General features: G+C 49.7%; 2 protein-coding genes across 2 annotated transcripts; one reads left to right on the top strand and one right to left on the bottom strand.

Annotated features, from left to right (window-relative positions):
* Positions 1 to 1,248: 1,248 nt before the first annotated feature.
* ANKRD53 (ankyrin repeat domain 53) lies at positions 1,249 to 7,220 on the top strand. Its single transcript, XM_039852402.1, has 6 exons — positions 1,249 to 1,446; positions 1,765 to 1,894; positions 2,212 to 2,411; positions 3,676 to 3,840; positions 4,287 to 4,407; positions 6,223 to 7,220. The coding sequence occupies exons 1-6, from the start codon at positions 1,289 to 1,291 to the stop codon at positions 6,913 to 6,915; spliced, it is 1,467 nt and encodes a 488-aa protein (XP_039708336.1). The 5' UTR covers positions 1,249 to 1,288; the 3' UTR covers positions 6,916 to 7,220.
* A 2,433-nt stretch (positions 7,221 to 9,653) lies between these two features.
* TEX261 (testis expressed 261) lies at positions 9,654 to 15,682 on the bottom strand. The gene is made up of 6 exons (XM_039852401.1): positions 15,491 to 15,682; positions 14,502 to 14,581; positions 13,176 to 13,329; positions 11,277 to 11,344; positions 10,456 to 10,558; positions 9,654 to 10,285 (listed from the first exon to the last, which is right to left on the bottom strand). Exons 1-6 carry the CDS (start codon positions 15,558 to 15,560, stop codon positions 10,170 to 10,172), a joined length of 591 nt encoding a protein of 196 aa, XP_039708335.1. The 5' UTR covers positions 15,561 to 15,682; the 3' UTR covers positions 9,654 to 10,169.
* Between the last annotated feature and the right edge of the window lie 4,398 nt (positions 15,683 to 20,080).

Below are 20,080 nucleotides of genomic sequence, written 5' to 3' on the forward strand. Positions count from 1 at the left end.
AATGATATCTCACTGTGGCATCGATTTGCATTTTACTTCTGATTAATACAGAGTTTCTTTTCACGTGCTTATTGACCATTTGTATCTCTTCTTTGGAGAAATGTCTACCCAGGTTCTTTGCCCATTTTCAATTGAGAAGGAGAATACATATTATTCAGTAACACTCAACGCTTAATTCAAGCAATGCTGATTGCTTGGCTACTGTATATTGTAAAAAGTTAAAAGGCAAACTGAGGAAAATATTGACAACAAAAATATACAAGTGTTACTACATTAATAAGTTTTACAAATCAGTGAGACACATTAAGACCCTCAAAAAACAATGCGAATAAATAGAGAACTCCCAGAAGAGAAAAACACTGATAATCAATTGTTTAACCCTTGCTAGTAATCAGAGTCAATTTAGAAAACCATTTCCACTACCAAATTAGCCAACATTTCTTTAAAGTCATAATATCCAGTGCTAGTGATGGTTGGAATAGTTTCTCTTCTAATAATAGCAAATTACTCAGCTCCCTTCTCTCACTGTTCGAATCCTTTCCCTCCTTGCCAAGTAGATATGATTTCCTCATTCTGTTGATGCAGACACTGAGACACAGAAGTCCGGCAACTTGCCCAAAGTCACATCGCTGATGTGCTACCTGCTTTACTGCAGGCGGATGTGTAAACGAATATAAAGTCTTGCTAGAGGGCAGTTGGAAACATATCGACAGCTAAAATAAGTGTTCGTTTTCTTTCACCTAGTAATTCTCTACTTTCTTAGCAGGAATCTCCGCTAAGAAAACAACCCAATACGAGCCATTTTACTTTCTGCAGCGCTTGTGAAATGACAGCGCATCCATTCTGATGTTGGGGCTAGGTTGCGTCACAATGTGCGTTTGCTATGTGGAATGACGGCAGAAGTTAGCTCGTAACATAACGCGAAATGAAAAGAGGTATAAAATGTCTATATGGTATGTGTATATATACATCGTAATAGACTGATTTCTGTGGGTGGTAGGGTTACGGTTTTTAAATTCCTCATTGTTCTTTTCCCTTTTTTTTTTTCTTACAGTCAGCGCTTGCTAATTTTATAATCGGAAACAAAAGCTAAGTATCTTTCAGTCTGGTGTGTTTGCATTTGATGCTGAATTTCCAGGATGAGCGGGCCGGGGCGGTTGGGGTGGCGGGGTTGGCAGCAGCCAGGGCCCTCAGAGGCGCCCAGGTTCTGCCCCTGGACCCGCCCCATGCAGCCTGGGAGGAGCAGGCCCCGCCCCCGCCCCGCCAGCAGCATCAGGTCCAGCCTCCGATGGCCGGCAGGACCCTGCGAGCCCAGAGTGGGCTCTCAGTGCGCGGCGGGGAGAGGAGGAGCACACAGTCCCTGCCAACACCACGTGTCTCCAGGAAGTCTTCGGAGAGAGCCTACTCGAAGGTCAACTGGAGTAACTCTGAATCCAAACAGCCCAGGTGAGCTGAGGACTAGATAGCCCCGCTGCGGCAGGGAACCCACTCAGCGCCTCCCTAGGGGGGCAGGGCCTGGAGCAGGAAGGTGGGGACTGTTGAGGAGCCAGGGGGTACGGGCTGGGACCCGGGCTAGACTCCACAAAGAAGATCGGGCCCTCGACAATGGCCATTTCTTCCTTGCCCTGCCGGCCAGCCAGCCCTAGCCTGGCCTCCATTAACGCCTCGAGTGCAAGTGACAGCCTCGCCCGCGTGGGACTGGGACCAGCCCGCGCTTCTTCGCTCACTCCCCCTTACTTCCCCCCACCCCCACGCTGACTCTAGCCCAGTGGATGAGTGGGACCATGGGGCAATTGGAAGCTCTTACGAACTGTTCGCGGCCGCCTTGGGCAACCTGGAATGGTTACAGTTCTGTCTGAACCGGGATCGTGGGGAAATCCCTACCGATAGCAAGGTAAGGCCTTGGAGTGCAGGGGCAAGGACTGAGGTCCCCCTACCCACCACCAAGAGCTCCTTACATGGTGGTCACCTGGCAGAGAGGTGTCCTTTTCTGGATATATTGTCCTAATCCACCTTCCCACAGTGGGAGGGCCCTTTGGGGGCAGCCAGGAAGAGTGAGCACATACAGGAGTGGAAAAGGGGTGTGAGTGACTCCAAGGGCACAGGGAATAGGGGAAAGAGAAACCCAAGAAACTGCTACCTAGGTTAGGTTGTGGACCCTGGGGCCTCAATCCTGCTCAGCCTCCTCCTGCCCTCCTCTGGCCCCCACAGGGTTTCACTGCCATCCACTTTGCAGCCCAGAGCGGCAAGCTTGAATGCCTACAGCTCTTGGTAGAGAAATACAAGTTTCCTGTGGACCAGCCCACCAACAATGGCCAGACACCCCTGCACCTTGTCATCCACAGGGACAACAAGACCATGGTCCTCCCGTGCATTCACTATCTGCTTAAGCATGGGGCGGCCCTCAACACGTGAGTCCAGCCTACATCAAGAGAGTGGCTTGGAGTGTGGCATATAGGAACCTGCTTCCAGGCAAGCAGACAGGCAGGGTTGCTGTGGGGAGACAAGAATTGGGTCCCACATAAAGCAGTCAGAGAACCCATGTGGTGTACAGGTTAAGAAACTGGGTTCTGGAAGAGGACAGACCTAGTTCATGTCCCAGCTTTGACACCGGCTAGCAAACATCGAGACCTCAGGCAAGTCACTCAACCCTAAGCCTCAGTGCTCTTCAGTACCTCAGAATCACCTGGGGAGCTTCAAAAAAGACCAATTCCTGTGTTCAATCCAGAAGTTGTAATTTAATTGGTCTGGCGTATGGCCTGGGCTTTGGAAGTCATAAAAGATCCCCAGGTGCTTCTAATTTGCAGCAAAGTTTGGGAACTACTTATTGCCTCGGCGTCTTCAACTGAAATTTGAGAGGATGACAGTGACTATCACGTGAGACTAGTGTGATAATTGAGAAAATGCATGGAAAGGGCATAAATGGCATACAGGAGACTGCATTCATTCAAAATATTTATCTAGCATGTACTATGTGCTAAGCACTGTGCTAGAGGTGAGGAGTACAGCAGTGAACACACAGAAGTGGTTCCTGCCATCATGAAACTAATATCCCAGTGCAGGAGCAGATAGTAAATTTATTAATTTACTAATAAATGAACAGAATGACAGTGTGGTAAGTAGGTATGAAGGGAATAAACAGGGTGGTGGGGTGGAGAGTAAAGGGGACAGAGAGAAGATCTGTTTTGGAAGGAGCAGTCACCTCTTAAGGCAGTGACATTTAAAGTGCAACCTGAAGACAGCCAGCCATGAACATTGTACCTGGCAGAGGGAACATCATGTGCAAAGGCCATGTGTTGGGAAAGAATGGGGCAAGGTCAGAGGATGAAGTGGAGGAAGAGGCAGCGCCCAGGACGTGCAGGCCTTGTGGGCCATGGCCAGGCATGGGGAAGGGGCAGGAAGGCTGGCTGACTTAAGAGGATGAAGTTAGTGGTCTCTGAGCTCCAGCCAACCCAGCTCTCCGTCCAGCTCTCCTTCACCCGTACTCAGATTTTGACTGTTTAGTCCAAGCCCTCCTTCTACAGCTGAGGAAACTGCAGGACAGAGAGGGACATGCCATTGTCACCCAGGGGGCTGGTGGCAGAGCAGGCCTGAAAGCTGATTTGCCCACCTATCTGATAGGCAGGTGCCCTTTGTCCTTTCTTCCCACCCTCTTCCCACCGGCTGGACCTCCAGTCAGACATGCAACGGCTCCACACCCCTGCATCTGGCAGCCCGTGAGGGCCTGCTGAGCTGTGTGAAGGTCTTGGTAAAGAATGGTGCTAATGTCCATGCCCGAGATGCCATGGGCTGCAAGCCCATCGACTACTGCAGAATTTGGAACCACCGCAACTGTGCTCGGTGAGGCTATGAGAACCACCTGCCACCCCTTCCCCTCTCCCAGCCATTCCCCTAGGGCCCTCATCCAAGGTGGAGCCTTTAAGAGGGTCTGAGAAGCCAGATGGCTATGGGATAAGTCTGTGGAGGAAGCCCTTTCCTAGGATATTATTCCCAGAGGCTTTCCACAGGTCTCTCTCCTTTGGTTTTAGCACTGCCCTCCTGCCTTGCCCCGAGGTCCCTGGAGCCTCAGCAGAAGAGTAGTGATTAGACTCTCAGACACTTTCCTCTCCTGACTCACTGGAAGTAGTTAGCCAAAGAGGCCTGGAGCAATGGGGGTGGGTCATCTTGCTCATCTCATCTCTGGCAGCCCCTCTCACTCTCACCCAGGCCCTTAGCAGCAACCAGTTTTCCCAGCTCAGGCTGAAGCCCAGTCACTGGGTGATGACATGCCCGCACCCTGGCACCAGGTTCTTGAAGGATGCCATGTGGAAACGAGACAAGAAGGACTTTGCTTGTGAGATGAAGAAACTGAAGAGGCTCAAGGGCCAGCTGATCCTCATGGAGCAGGACTACCTGATTGAGTATCAAGTAAGGGGCAGGGGCACCGGGCATCAGCTGCTATACAGGTATGTGAGCAGACAATGACTCACATGTGTGCTTAGAATGGTGGCTAGAAGCAGTCCCATCCAGAAAGAGCTTCCCTCTTTCCCTCCTCTGACAAATTCCACCCTTAGAAGCCACTCCCTTAGGTCAGAAGTCTGGGTTAGAAAGCAAATACAACTTAAATTATCAAGTATTTATGGAGCTCCTCCTAGAGCACTGCCTCTTTCTGGTGAGCAGAATCTTTAATGAGACCCAGGCCCTAACTGGGACACACTGGTCAAAAAGACCCATTCTTCCAACAGACACTGAGCACTCACTCTCTACTAGGCACCTGCTAGACCCTGAGGCTCCAAAGACCAATAAGAGGTGGTTCTCTCACTCAAGGAGCTTAAAGTCTAGTAGGGGAGTGGTCCAGGAGAGTGCCAAAGGAATAATGTTTAAGAAAAGTCTTTAAAAGATGGGCAGCAGTTGGCCATTTGAGGAAGTAGGAAAGGGCTGACCAGGCGGAAGGAATAGACAACCATGTGGAGAGGCAAAGAGGCACATGGAAGCACGGTATATGCTGAAAAGTACAAATTCAGTAGAACTGGGAGGTCCAATGTGAGTTGGAGATTGACAAGCTAGAGATTTGACAGAGGCCCAGATTAATGATAGATCTTGGCTGGGGAAGAAAAGTCACTAAAGGATTTTAAGCAGGTATAATTACATAGGATGCATGAACCAGAAAACCCAGCAAGAAAATGGTGGGAATCCTAAGTGTATCCATAAGTGGGGAGGGCTTTGTGGCTGGCAAAATCTAGGACTACAGCTCTGCTCCAGCTGCACTTCTTTCCAGTTTTCTCAGCCCTATTTCCTCTGTTTTCAGTCACATGTGTCCAGAGGAGGCAAAGCCCATCTGTTCCTGTGTCTCTAAACTTTCCCAGAAGCCCCTTGCAGATCACCCTTCATCTCTTACTGGCCTCAATTAGATCATATGTCCACTCTTGTTTCAATCCCTAGAGCATGGGCTGACTGACCTAGGTGTGGAGCAAGGCTGATGGAATTATTATGAGAGGCTTAGCCTAATCAGAGCCTACCTTCCCAGCTGAGACAATCTCCCAACCACCTGAGGGCTTAGCAACAGTCTAGGAAGTGAGACTGAAACAGGGGGCAGGAAGGGGGCGGCAGCTCTGTGACAAATTAAAGGTTCAGTGGTAGTGGAGGCAAGAACAGAAAGCTGGACAGAATTATCACCACCCAGCCCGGAGAGCCAGGAAACCAGGCCCGTACATGACGGCTCAAGGCCAACCATTTTCAAGAAGCCTGCCCAGATTAGCTCCACCCAGCTCCAGGCCTTCCGAACTTTTCTGCTTTCTTGGTCCAAGGTCAAGTATGCAGTTTGCACTTCTCATTTGCTTCCAACCATTTCCCACTCCCCCACGCTCCCCATTAAACCGGAGACTCTTAGGGTGGGACATGTCTCCACTATCGATATGGGTTCCCTCCTGTAAGAATCAAGGGTTTCTGTAGGGCAGGGACTGTGTCTCTCTGCTCAAGTTGAAGACCTTACCTAGGTTGGAGGCTGTAGCTCCATCAGATTGGAGGTCTCCCCTATGGGAGAGGTTCTGTCTACCCCATCAGCCCAGGGGCTTCCTTGAGGCAATAGCTGTCTCCTCATCAGAATCAGGGCTCCCTTGGGGCAGGACGGTATCTGACCAATCAGACCTGAGATTCCCAAGGACTGTAGCCACTGGGCCTCCTTCCACAGAAGCACAGGGGGAACAGCCCTCTTCAACTATCTTGTGCCCTCTAATGTTGCAGAAAGAGCACCAAATTCTGAGAGAAGCTGATTTCAAGAAGTGGCTCCGTAGCAAGGTGCAGCCCCAAGGCCAATCCCTGACCTGCAATACTGAGCTAAAGCCCAGAGCCCCACCATGGGCCATCACCCTCTCCAAGACCCTCAAGCCTCCCAGGAGCTTTCACCCCTCCCCAGAGGCACTCCTGCAACAGAAACTAGAGCTCAAACTGCAGCCATTCGTGAGATTCTTACCCACCTACCAGCAGCCCACAATCAGGCGGCCAGAGTTGTGGAATCGTAGCAACAACCCTGCCACATCTCCCACTGCCCAGATCGGCTACCCACAAGGCATCCGCCTGGGCGTGCATCCAGACCCCAGCCTGGAGTACGACTTCCATGGATTCATCAAGGTTAAGTCTGATGGGCACGGTGGTGCTCGGCTGCATACGGTGGCTGGCAACCAGGTAGGGCCTGTGCCCCGGCTGCCTTTGGAGGTGATAATCCGCGAACTGTATCCTCTGGTGCGGCCCTACAGGATGAAGGTGCCCCAGGGCTTTTACTCTGTCAGCATGAGGAATGTGGCCCGGAAACGGTATCTAGGTGACCACACCTTCTGGACTGACACTCTGGCCATGAGCCTGCGTGAGACATTTGACAAAGCCTTCCTGGCAACTGTGCAAGCCCATCAAGGGCTTCCCACTCTGCCTTCTCCTTAACCACCCTCCATAAACTTATTTTGGCAGCCTCTTGACCTGAGGCAGCCCGGTGAAGGCTGAGGTGTGGCCATCCATGTTATGGACGGGGAAGAAGGGAGGAGGCTTCTGACTCCCAAGCTCGAGGATCAGAGCCCAAAAGCCCAGGTCCCAGGTCTCCCTTCTCTCCACAAAGAAACCTCTGGGATCGTCCAAGAGATTCAAGTTAGGGCAGGAGCCCAAGGCTTAGAGTGGGGGGTCAGTCTCTATCCTAGGCCCTAGCATTGTAAAAGTAACATACTGGTGTTTCGTTTGCTGCCCCCTACCTCCCAAACAGCCCACCAGGGACAAGGCTTCCAGGATGGTGGGGGACCACTTGGAAATTCTGCCTCTTGTTCAGATTAAGTCCTTCTGCTATAGTTTCTAAATCTCATGCTCCATCTCCAGATCCAGAATGGTATAGAAGACAGCTAATGTGTCACCTGCCATGGGATTCCCTGCCACTGTGGGCTGCCACTAGGGTTTCTGCAGGTCAGGGAGGCACAGGTAGCTTCTCTGGGGGAAGGGAGGGAGGACCTATTGCTTCGGTTTGGGACTATGAAAGTACTTGTCTTTCCTCCAGGAAGCTAGCGTGCACCCTCCCCACCGCCCGCCCACCCCCCAGCTACCCCCTGTACACATCACTACAAAGGGTTCATTAAACAAACATTTATTGAGTGCTTTCTTTGTGCCAGGCACCAAGCCAGGCGCTGTTGATACAAAAATTGAAGGACAGTCCCTGCCCTCAATGAGCTTACAGTCTGGTGAGGAGATAGACCAGTACACAGGCAAGTGAGCCCAGAGTGATCTGTGCGGTGTGCTGGGGTAGGCTGGGGAGGGGACATCCAAAGCTCCTAGGATGAAGTGAAATCTAAGTTGAGAATTGACAGAGAAGATACCCAGTGAAAAGAGCAAAGGAGAATCAAAGCAGCATCTCTGGATACAGGAGGCTGGGACCCAGAGTGCAAGGTGGCAAGTGATGAGGCCAGAGAGGCAAGCAGGAAGCAGCATACCACAAGTCTCACAGCCATGCTAAGGGGTCCAGATTTATCCTGAAGGCAGTGGGAAGCCATGGAAGGTTGTAGGTCAGGGAAGGACTTGATCAACTGTGCATTTTAGAAAGACAATTCTGGATGCAGGACAGAGAAACAGGAGGAGGCTGTCACAATAATCCAGGTGAAAGTCGATGACAGTGGGAGTAGTTCTAATAAGAGATGTTAAGAAGGCAAACGACAGTTTTTAGAACTTGGATGTGGGAGGGGCAGAAAGAGAAAGCAGGGGACAGAAAGCAGGTTTCTGGTCTGGCTCCTGAGTGATCTTGGGGCCACAGCAGGTAAAAAGAGGCAGGTTTGCAGAGGCCAGCAACAAGTGCCATCTGGGCCATGAGAGTTGTCTGTGCACCTACAGGCATCGGAACTGTGGTTCAGAAGCCCAGGAGGGATGTTGGCGCTGGAGGTCAACTCTTAGTTTCTTGGCAAAGAGTCAAAGCCATCGGCATTAATGAGCTCCTCCAGGGAGCCCATGACAGAATCCTGAGAAACCCCACGGTGCATGGGGTGAGTGGAGAAGCCTGCACAGGACACGGGAAGGAGAAGCCACAGAGGTAGGAAGAGAATCAGCTGCAGAAGTGCCAGGGAGGTGCGATTCAAGAAGCTGGGGGTGATCAGCCCTGTCAGATGCTGCAGAAACCCAGTAAAATATCAAAAGGGTCTGCTGGATTTAGCATTAGAAGGCCACTGGCAACCCCCAGGGAAAGCACTGGCAGTTGAGCAAATGAAAGGGGTGAAGCCTCGTCATTGGAAACAGCAGTGGAGCAGAGCCAGCTGCTGGCACAGCAGTGAAGATGATGTTGGCCTCCAGTGTCCTCTACCTTGTTCTCCTTTGTCTGCATAGGATAAAAGGGCCTGGCAATCTCATTTCCATTGAGAGAAGACCAAAATGTGCTGCTCCTCCCAAGGAAAAGGAAATGCTAAAGCTAAGGAAATGAAGGAATGTGGTGGGACTTGAGGCAAGATGTGGAAGAAAGGTTTTCAAGCACAAGGGTCTTCTCAGGGTCTTCAAGGTACCATGTGTGTGCAGTCCATCTCTGCACGTGCCAGCCTCACTTTGAGGTATAAGATATGGCTAGCAATGGCTCTCATGGGGACTTCATTCCAAATATGTACTGTTGAGTACTTGCAAGGCACTGTAGTTGGAGTGCAAGGTCAACAAATGCTGGTCTGTGCCTGGGACCTGGCCTGCCTTCTTAGAAGTCTGAGGTCATCTCCCCAGGAGCCAAGTACACAGAAGAGAAGGCCCAGCCCTCATGTGCTTAGAGTGACAAACAGCTTCTCCCATCAGTCCCATTTCTTAAAAAATAGGCTGTAGCCCCCTGAGCCTGACCTAGAATTCAGCCAGAAACCACTCCTTTCCCCCCAGGGGAAGACTTATAGATTACTGTAGATGTTGCTCTGCAAATCTAAACCTCTCAGCCCCCAGCTTGATAATCATGAAGTCTTGGGGAAAGAAGAGATGGAAGAAAGGGAGGGGCATGAGAAAGGTTGCCTTCACCCACCACTCTCTATCCCCTGACCAGGCTCAGCTCCTCTTCTCTGCCCCATTCCCACTAAGGGCCACAAGAACAGTCCCTTCAGAAAGGCAAGACCCAATCCCAGAAAAGAAACCCATGGAGCAGAAAAGCCCATCCAGTCTAGGGCAGAAGGTCAGCAGAAAGGAAGATGAACTTTCAGGGTATTAAGGCAAACAGTGCCACCTAGAATCTTTATTCAAACAGGAATCAGACTTGGACAGAAATCACAGTTCAATAGCAAAAACTATTTCTCTTGGAAGTGCCAAGCCACGGCCCCGCCCCATGGCCATCTGCCCAAATAACTTATCACTGTCTGCTCTCCAGCTTCACGGCCTCTGCCCTGCCTGCCCCAGCTGAGCCAGCACCTCCTGACCCAGCATGGAAGGGGGTGGGGAGGACCACAGAGAGCTCAGCTTCCACACAACCAGGTGGACCACAGCCTCCTGGCCAAGCAGGCTCTGCCGCCTTCAGTGCCCTCTAAGGTCACAGCCTCTAGCAGTATCAGATCTGAGCCACCCGAGGAGGGTGGGGATGGGAGCTTCAAGGAGAGTTGAAGGAAGTCAGGCCAGGGCTGGGGGAAGGTGCCTTCCAGGCTCATGTTCCCACCTAGTACAGAAGCCCAGGGGCCTGGCTCTCCTGATCTTGCCCCGGCATCCCCTACCCAAGGGGATCAGTATATCTTCTGACGACTGGGTAGAATGGCCTCTTTGATGAAGGAGAAGACAACCAGGATCCCTAAGCGTTTGCCCCGCTTGCCTTTGGTGAAGTAATTGGAGACCACGTCATCTGTGGAGACACAGGCAGGGAGATGAGTGTGTGTGCGTGTCTGAATGTTGCATAGCTCTCCCCACCTGGAGCCCAAGTGTCTCCATCATGGGGCTGGGCTCCGACTCCCCCAGACAACTCAGGCCTTGCTGGCGTCCTCCCACTGTGACCCCTCACAAACCCATTCTTACCTCCTGGCTGCATGGTAGAAGGCAGGACGTTCTCCCCAGCCGACAGTGACACAAAGAATGCAAATGGGATTATCCACAGACAGAAAGTGAAATAGGCCAGGACCTGGCAACAAGAAACACTGAGAAGAGGGTGCCCCTGGAGATGCCAAGGGTGGGCTGAGCGTGGTCACCATGTATCTTAGGTGGTCAAGAATGCACAAAAGACCCCACACCTGATCTCTGAGGGGGGCCTGGGAAGCAGAGACAGGACATCTTGGACATGGAGATAGTACAGTGGGGAGAGGTAGAGGGTGAAGATGGCCTAGTGTGGCCACAGTCCCCAAATCTTGGTCACTAGAACAAGCAATTCCTCTGAAGGAGGCAGATGGAGGGCAAAACCATGACTGACCCACACTACCCAAAGTAGTGACCTCGTTCTTCCCCAGGGGTCCAGACTGGAGTGGCAGGGTGTGGAGAAATCCTGAGAGGAGGTCTTGGTGGGCCAGTGAGAGGAGCCAGGGTTCAGGGCTGCAGCCTAGCCCTGAGAAGTCTGCATCAGGCAAGACTACCCGACTGCCCCTTCCTGTCCTTGGGGTATTAGGCTGGGATCCTGGGAGACCCAAAGGACTTACTGGCGAAGAGCAGTGATCTCCCCACCTCGGCAGAAGGGGGTTCCCTGCTCCTCATCCACACTGCTTTCTAAAATCACCTAAGTTTTTAAAAATGTGTTATCCCTAAATGGATGATTTCAAATCATAGCCAAGTTCACAAAGCAAATCATGCAAATCCCCTATACTCCCCTCCGTCCCTGTTCATAGTTTGATATACTAAACACTTCTTACCTCTGAGAAAGGATAATATTCTTCTGCAAAAAACTGAAATGCTAGGTAATGATTCACCACCACTAGTCCTGTTGAGGGAAGGAAGAGTCAGTTAATTTGGAGGGAATAACGTAAAGCCAGACTTTAAATCTTTAAAAGGCCCCTGGGAGTTGGGAGCCCTGAGCTTTAGTCCTGACTTGACAGCCAACTCAGTATGGCTTCTGGGCCAAGTACACGACTCTCCAGGACTCAGTTTCCATCTGCTAAAATGGGAGAGTTAGCCCCCACCTGTCAACTGCAGAGGGCATTCATGAGTAAAAATAGAAGGCAGGTAAGCTCTTTGAGTGATAAGAGACTTCAGTGTTCCATATTCCAAAGTACCATGACGACCTGGTTTTTAGTGGATGTGAGTGCTATAGAGAGCTCGCCCACAGGGGAAGTCGCAGGTGGGTAGGACACGTACTCACAGGAGATTCTACTCCAAAATGGGCAGCAGGGAGATGACCAACTCAAAAAAAGAGGCTCTCATTCCTCAATAATAAAAGGGCACAGTTGGCTAGACACTTTGGGGGTATAGTTTTAGGGTTCCTCAAAATTCTGGGAGGGGGGGTCCTTCCTCATCCCGCTGCAGAGCAGAGCCCACTGCTCTGAACTGGTACATTCCGGATCCCCCCACATCTCCTTACTGTGCAGCTAAAGTTATGGGAGAGAGCGAGTGAGAGATCCTGGGACAGGCTGCTCAGAGACGGGTACTCAACCCTGTTCAATCCCATGGTGAAGTGAGGGCAGGCACCAGAACAAAGCGTTCCCCAAAACTGGACACCCCTTACATATACCTCATAGCCACTACATCTCTTTTTTCCTATATCTCTTGCCCCTCCCATGCCTAGCCACGCTGTAGCACTAGGGGATACTGGGAGATAGGATGGTGCCTGATACCCACAAAATCTTTCAGAAAAACTCTCTCAAGCATCTAAAGGGCAGGTTGGAAGAGCCCGCTGCTAGTGGGGTGGGGAGGGGGCGGTGGAGGGCCCTAGAAAGATGCAGAAGGGGCCTGGTCTCCAGGGAAGGGCTCCCCACACCAAACCCCACTGAACAAATTCTTTGGTGAAATCACACCAAGGCACACAGAGAAGAGGCCAGTCCTAGCTTCAACACTGTGCCCTCCTCGTGGATAATAGTCTTCCCAAGTTCTCCCTTAGAAATATAAAAGTAGCTCTAAAATACCTCAATTCCATGTGATATCCTAACCAAAAGCTAGGATGATCAGTAACAATTAATAGGAGAAAAGGCAATCCTGGTAACCAAATACCTTCCAGAACTTTTTCCACGAACACCTATAAATATACATATAAGTACCTTCTATATGCCAACTGAGTCTCCCAAACATTGTCTTTGAACAGATGGAGAACCTAAGGCACAGAAAGGGGAAAGGACTCCCCAGGGTCAGAGAGTGGTGGCAGGGCAAAGGCAGGAAGGCCAGGGTGCTCCAAACATGCTCGTCAAGCCATAAAGAGCAATCTGCAAGGGGTCCACAGACCCATGAGACTCCTGTCTTAATCATGGCATTGGGCCAGAAGACTAGACGGGGAGCTGCCTGCCTGCCAGGGAAGGGCTTTGGGCTTTTCCTGGCCAAGTGGTACCTTAGGGGCTCTAACTACTCAGCAAGCCCACCTCTCCTCTCTTCCCAATCCCTTTTTCACACTTACCTCCCTGGGAAAGCCCTCTCTATCTGAGTATCTCACTCCCACCAAATTCAGTCATTTGAGCCAAGTAGGCTCCTCATGTGTGAGAACCCCATCCTCCCAATCAGCCTGGACTCCTGAAGGACTCAGTGATTTGTTTTTCTCAGTCTGCCCCCAGCCTGAGCTGGGCATATCCAACCATCTCAGCTGCCTCCTCAACTCTGCCCGCTCTCACCGCATGACAGGATGAAGTTAGGCGAAGTCAGCATGATGAAGGGGAAGGTCTGGAGGAGGCCAAAGTAGACGAGGTTGGTGAAGAGGCCCACGCCAATCATGCAGGTGGGGAAGCGCTCAAAAACGTAGAGACCAATCAGCACAGCTGTGGAGAACTGAAACAACCAGAGGCACACAGTGCAGGAAGCCTCTTCCAGGCAGCCTTCCTGGACTCATTAACCCCCAGCCCACTCGGGGCAACACTAGGTTCATGCTTCAATCTTTCCTCACTTTACTCACAGGTCTGATCTTCCCAACTAGTCTCTCAGCTACCAAAGGGTAGCACCTTTAAACGTCATTCTCATAGTTTTTGACAGCAACACACAGTAAGCAGAAGTTTACATTGTGACCCCAACACATACATACAAATATATGACCAAAGTTCAATTTTCAATTCTAGTCTTTTATATTCCGTCTTTTTATGCTGATCATTTCCTACTGAACTGACTATATACCCCAATAATGAATCATACCTGCAGTGTGAAAACGCTGTTCTGAAGGACTTATAGTTGTCAGTGCTTAACAAATGGGAGTTAGTTGAATGAAGGTCTAATTCCTGTACCAACACCCACAAGCTGGACCTCTGAACCTAGAGTTGAGAGCTATGGTCTTGTCTCCACCCCTGACTCCCTGTCCCAAGTCAAACCCAGAGTGGAAGTGGCTGCTGACACCCAGGGACCTGAAAGGCATTGGACTCCTCTTGTCCAAATGTGCTCCCACCGCCACCCCCAGCCTTTCCTGCAGTTGGCAGAAATCTATCCACCAGAAGCCACTCCTGTGGCTTTGACATCAATGGCAAAGATTGTGTCTTCAGAAAAAGAAGCCTTCCATGAGACCTGGGGAGGGCATGGTCTGGGCCGGAGAAGGTGTCTCTCTCTTTGGATGAGTTACTTGATCCAATGAGAAAAGGGACAATTAACAAAACTGTCCTTAAGTTTCCTCTCAGTTCTAAATGCTGTGAGCAGAGTGAGGGGCTAGAGACAGTGGAAGACGGCCAAGCAAAGGCAAAGCAATGGTCTCATCGACAAAGAATGTGCACTGAGCTGTTGCCTTAAGGAACTGAGAATGGGGTCTGCAGTGAAGCGATGCCACTTGGAGAAGGAAGCAAAGAAAGACTGGGGCCCAGAAGAGCAGACCCAGAGGACAAGGTGCAGGGCAGGGAGGTAGGAGTGGTACCCTCAGGAAAGAGCAGGGGCAGAAGTCTCATCGTCCATGCCACGCTTTCTCTACTTCCTTTTGAGGCAGGGCGAAAGAGTGAGGGAGAGCCCTGGGGACAGCCACCACTTACCCAGATCATGTATTTTATGATCCTGCTGGTGGCTACTGTGTATTCTTCTATCAGTTCTGCCAGATAATAGAGTCCAGCCGCTAAAGGGACAGAAAGAGGGGCAAGTAGAGAGAACATTAGCCAAGGCCACTCCTACCATCATGGTCATCCTTTTCTCTACAGCTGGGGTCCCATCACCAGTGCCTCATGGACTCCAGAAGGCAAGGAACAAACGGAACGACCTATGTGTAGCTTCTCAATTCAGAAGAAGTAAAACTTTATCAGGGCACCTAAGGAGAGACTTCATAAAAGTGTAAACCTGTATCTGTCGCCTCAGCATAGTGCTAACCTCTGGCTCATAAAGAGGAATTTCATCCAGTCATTGATAAATATCTTGTCCACTTAGCGTGGGCCAGGTGCTTGGCTAAGTGCTGAGACAATGTAACAGAAGACAAACAAGGTCCCTCCCCTGACCCAGCTGGGGAAGGGGGGAGGTGGGAGGAGCATAAGATAATACCAGTGTTAACTGCTATTTTAGGGAAAGTAGGGGCATTGCTGAACCATCAAACCCCACAAGAAGGGCTTCCTGGAGGTGAGATCTCAGCTCAGATCAACAGTACGAAGTAGCCAGAAGGGGTAAGCATATCAAAGTCGGAGTAAGAAGTACGAAGGGCCGGAGGCGAAAGGGCGGCGGGAGATATCCGGGAAAAGTTCGGAGCTGTCGGCCCCGAAGGTGGGCGCGGCAGCGGTTAGCGGTGCGCCGGCGCGGGGCACTTGAGAGCCTCTCCCGGGAACTGCTGGGGCGGACTTTGTGACAACTGGAAGGACCCGCGGTCAGGTTGGGCTGCTGGGTTCAGAAGGTAGGGCAGGACCAGGTGGGATAGGAGGGGAGGGGATGCGAAAGCCGGGAGCGCAGGGCAGGAATCTCCGGGTCGCTGTGGCACCCTCGTGGTGCGAACCCAAGCGATGCCGGGTGGGAGCCCGCTCAGACCGGGGTCGCGCACTCTCACCGACGGCCAGCGTGATGAAGGACACCTGGATGAAGAGCGACAGCCAGCTCAGCACGTACATGAACCACATGGCGCCCCTGTCCCGCCCGGCCCCCGACCGCCGGGACGGGCCTGCGCGATCGGGCTCCGGTGACACGGAGCCACCGCCACCGCTGCCGCGTCCCCGCCCAGCGGACGGCCGGACGACCGTGCGCCGCCGCTGAGAGAATCCCGGCCCCAGAGCTGCCTCTGGCCGGGTCTGGACTAGCGCTGCCTGCCGGCGCGGAGGGCCAACTGCTGCTGTCCCGCGCGGCGCGCGCGCTCGCGGACCGCCACACTCCTGGGGCTACACAGAGGGGACAGTCGCCAGGGGAAGCAGGAAGGTCCAGTACAGGAGCTGAGAAGGCAGCCTCCGACCCCTCCTTGCGTACTCCCACACCAGGCTGGAGTGGGTTTCAGGGCTGGGGAGGGCGGCATGACCTCTCCCCAGCAACCTCGGGCCCAAAGCCTCCGGGCAGGTTGTCCACAGAGTTTTCTTTTGCTGCCGCTGGTAAAAGGGACAAAACTGTTGAGTGCCTAACATGTACCAAGCACTGTGTTAAAGGCTAGGCAGTATGTTCATGTTGGACATTGATCGGATGATGTAGCTCATTTTATAAATGGAAAAGCTGGAGCCAAGGAAGGTTACCTTGCCTCATTATACATCTAGGAAGAGGCACAGGCAGGAGTTGGAGCGTCTTTGATCCGTCATCCTCAACCCAAACTCTCCCTCTGGCTCAGTTCCTTTAGGGTACAACCTGCACCTTTGTATCGTTTGCAGCCCGCCCAGTGCAGGGCATGGCAAGGCGCATACTAGGCACTGAATGCCTTCACTGCACCTCTGGCAGAGTTTCTGAGGGGGCACAAGGAGCTGAATTTCCCTTGTTAAGAAATCCCCCATCTAGCGGCTGAGACTGGCATGCAAAAATCGAGTATGTAATGGGAGTCTGGCGTGCTTCTCATCTCAAAATAATACTTTTCATACAGAAAAATAAACACATATTCCTCAAAAAATTAAACATCGAATTACCATAAGATTCAGCAATTCCACTCCTAGGTATATACTGAAAAGCAAAGAAATTGGAGACTCAAAGACGTTTGTATACCAATATTTATAACAGCATTATTCACAGTAGTAAAAAGGTGGAAACAACTCAAATATCCATCAACAGGTGAATGTATAAACAAAATGTGGTATATAAATACAATAAAATATTATTCAGCCTTAAAAAAGACATGAAATTCTGACATGTGCATCAACATGGATGAACCTCGAAGACATTATGCTAAGTGAAATAAGCCAGACACAAGAGGACAAATTTTGTATGATTCCACTCATCTGAGGTATCTAGAGTGGTCAAACTCATAGAGACAGGAAGTAAAATGGTGTTTGGGGCACAAGAGAGGGCTATGGGGAGTTAGCATTAAATGGGACCAGAAGTTCAGTTTTGGAAGATGAAAAAGTTCTGGATGATAGTGACAGTTGCACAACATTGTGAATGTACTTAATGTCACTGAACTGTACACTTAAAATGTTAAATTTTATGTATGGTTTACCACTATTAAAAAATACATAAGACAAAGCAAAGAAATATTGAAATACAGATATCCAAATATTTTTTAGAAAACTAAATGTGTTATGTAATAATATATGTGCTCCTTTGTTAATGCATAACATAACCAGATCTAATAGAAAATCTAATAACTACTTGTGACATAATAAGAAATATGTATATTTGATCTCTGGCTCTAGTTCCTGATACAGAGCTCCTAAAACCCTTGTAATTTCCTGAGCAATGGAGGTGATAAGAGTGTCTTATGCAGCACTCCTAAATCCCTTGGAATTTCCTGGGTGATGGGAGCATCTTTTGTTCCAATAAAATGACTCTTAGTGTGCTCCTGGACAGCTTCAGGATGGGAGCTGGTCATGGAAGGACCAAGGCATGATTAGAAGCTTAGAACTTTAAATCCCACCCCTTTCCTCCAGGGAGGGACAAGGGGCTGGAGATTGAGTTAATAATCATGCCTACGCGATGAAGCCTCCATATAAATCTCTCAACTACAAGGCTCAGAGAGCTTCCAGATTGGTGAATACATATACATGCTGGGAGGATGGCACACCCCAACTCCACAGGGACAGAAGCTCCCAGGCTCAGGACCCTGCCAGACCTTGCCTGATGTATCCCTTCATCTAGCTGGCTGTTCAACTGCATCCTTTATCATATTCTTTAATAAACCAGTAAATGTACGTGTTTCCGAGTTTTGTGAGCCATTCTAGCAAATTCTCGAACCTCCCAGGGTGTGTGGGAACCTTCAACTTTGTAGCCAAGTCAGACGGAAGGATGGGTACCTTGGGGACCCATGACTGTGGCTGGCATCTGGAGTGAAGGCAGTCTTGTGGTACTGAGCCTTTACATTTGTGGAGTCTGACACTAAGTCCAGATAGTGTCAGAATTGACTATAATTATAGGACTCCTACTTGATGTTTGTGGAAAATTGGTTGATATGGGGGGAAAAAAAAACATTTGGTGTCAGAAGTCTCGTAAGTAAAGAAACAGTTTTCCTTTATTACCATAATGCCAAAGTAGGGATGAGTATAAATATTTCACAATACCTTCAGTCATATGAGAAAGTCACAGATACAGATACTCCTAATTATTGAGTTTGTTGCCTGCATTCACAATGAAAGCAAATGTTAAATTTCACTTAGAAGTTAGTGCAAATAAAGATGGAAATATTTTTCCCTTCCAATTTCCAGGGTCCTTAATTTATCTCCCTGAATTCTATATCTGCTGACTTCTAAGGGGTCCCCAAGCCCCCGGTTAAGAATCCCTGAGGGATCTGTATAAGGATCAGTCGGACCTTAAATGACTATGTGCTGATTTACAACGATCTTCATTACAGCACTAGGAAAGACTGAAATCAATGTCCATTAATAGGAAACTGGATAAGTATGTTTTGGTACATCATGAAGAAGAGCCATAAAAACGATCGAGGATGTTCATTACCCATATAGATGGATCCCCTTAAAAAAGAAAAAAAGAAAAAGGACGGAGAGAAAGACTCTACATAGGTATTTCTTTATGTAGAATATCTCTGGAAGGATCCATGAGAAAATGGTAACTTTGCTTGCTTCCTAGAAAGAGAAAGGGTGGAGTTCAAGAGTAAGAGAGCATTTCCACTGTGTTTCTTTTTATATCCATAAAACATTGAACTATGTAAATATATGTGAATGTATCATCTATTCATAAATTAAGTTTAAAATTAAAAGGTTTGGAGCATGCTGGACCTACCAGGTTGCTTCAAATTTCCTATTGTTACCTAGTCCCTTTGTGAGAAAAGCCACTGTGTGGTGCCTTATGGGTAAATTGGATAAGCTGAGACCATGTCACCTGGTCATCCCTGATTAGCCCAATAGGGGAGCTTCATGCTCAGTTCTCTTCTATTGGGAAATTTGTATGTGAGACACAGAAGCATCAGTGAGTAGAAATACATTAAGATCTCAATTGGTCTTACTTTTTCCTAAACGTTACCCTCCCAGAGAGGGAGGAAAATATAAAAGTATTCCCGTACTCCTCCCCAGAATTATAGATAAGGGAGATTTGAGGCCCAAAAAGGTTAAGTATATTCACTTATGACAGCCAGGATTGTTTTTCCAGGGCTGGGTGCTTTCATTTCCCCACAGCCTTAGCGTCAAAACTGGCCTGGGAACCAATGCTAAGGACTTGCATTTCCTCCAACAGCAATTGGAGAAGAAAGAAGCCATGATTTCCTGAGAGCCTTGAGAAGCGAACCAGAGGAACTGGCTCTCATCTGCCCAGCAGAGCACAGGGTAGGCAGGATCAGGGAGGCTCTTTGGGACCTGTGCTTAGGCAGGGGGTCACAAGAAGGGGCAAATGCAGCCTTCCCTGAAGGAGAGAGAGGAGGGAACAGGAAGGCTCCCATGCTCAATTTAAGGGACTCAAAAGTGAAAGGGTTTATAGATTCAAAGTTTTGTTGATTTGCATATTGACAGACTTCAGTAACTACGTACACTTGTTTCAATGTTACTTACACATACTCCTGTCTTGTAAGTAAAGAAACTTTATTAATTCACACACTCACCTGTTACCTTTTTATGCCTCCATGTATGGAGACAATTCCCAAATATCTCCTGAGGATGTTCTAGGGCAGCAGTCCCCAACGTTTTTGGCACCAGGGACCGGTGCTCCTATGAGAATCTAATGCCTGATGATCCGAGGTGGAGCTGAGGCGGTGACACTAGCGCTGGGGAGTGGCTGCAAATACAGATGAAGCTTTGCTCGCTCCCCGACCATGCAACTCCTGCTGTGCGGCCCGATTCCTAACAGACTACGGACTGTATTGGTCCGGGGGTTGGGGACCCCAGTTCTAGGGAAACCAGCTCTTTCAACATCATATGGATCTCTTCCTCAGAAAACAATAACTGCTAGCATTTATAGTGTTCTTACTCTGTGCCAGACAGTGTTCTAAGTGATTTGTATGTATTAAGCCATTTAATGCTCACATCTAGCATAGAGATAGTGCTATTATTGTCTCTATTTCACAGATAAA

The sequence above is a fragment of the Pteropus medius genome, unplaced genomic scaffold, assembly GCF_902729225.1.
Source record: "Pteropus medius unplaced genomic scaffold, Ma_sr-lr_union100, whole genome shotgun sequence".
Lineage (NCBI taxonomy): Eukaryota > Metazoa > Chordata > Mammalia > Chiroptera > Pteropodidae > Pteropus > Pteropus medius.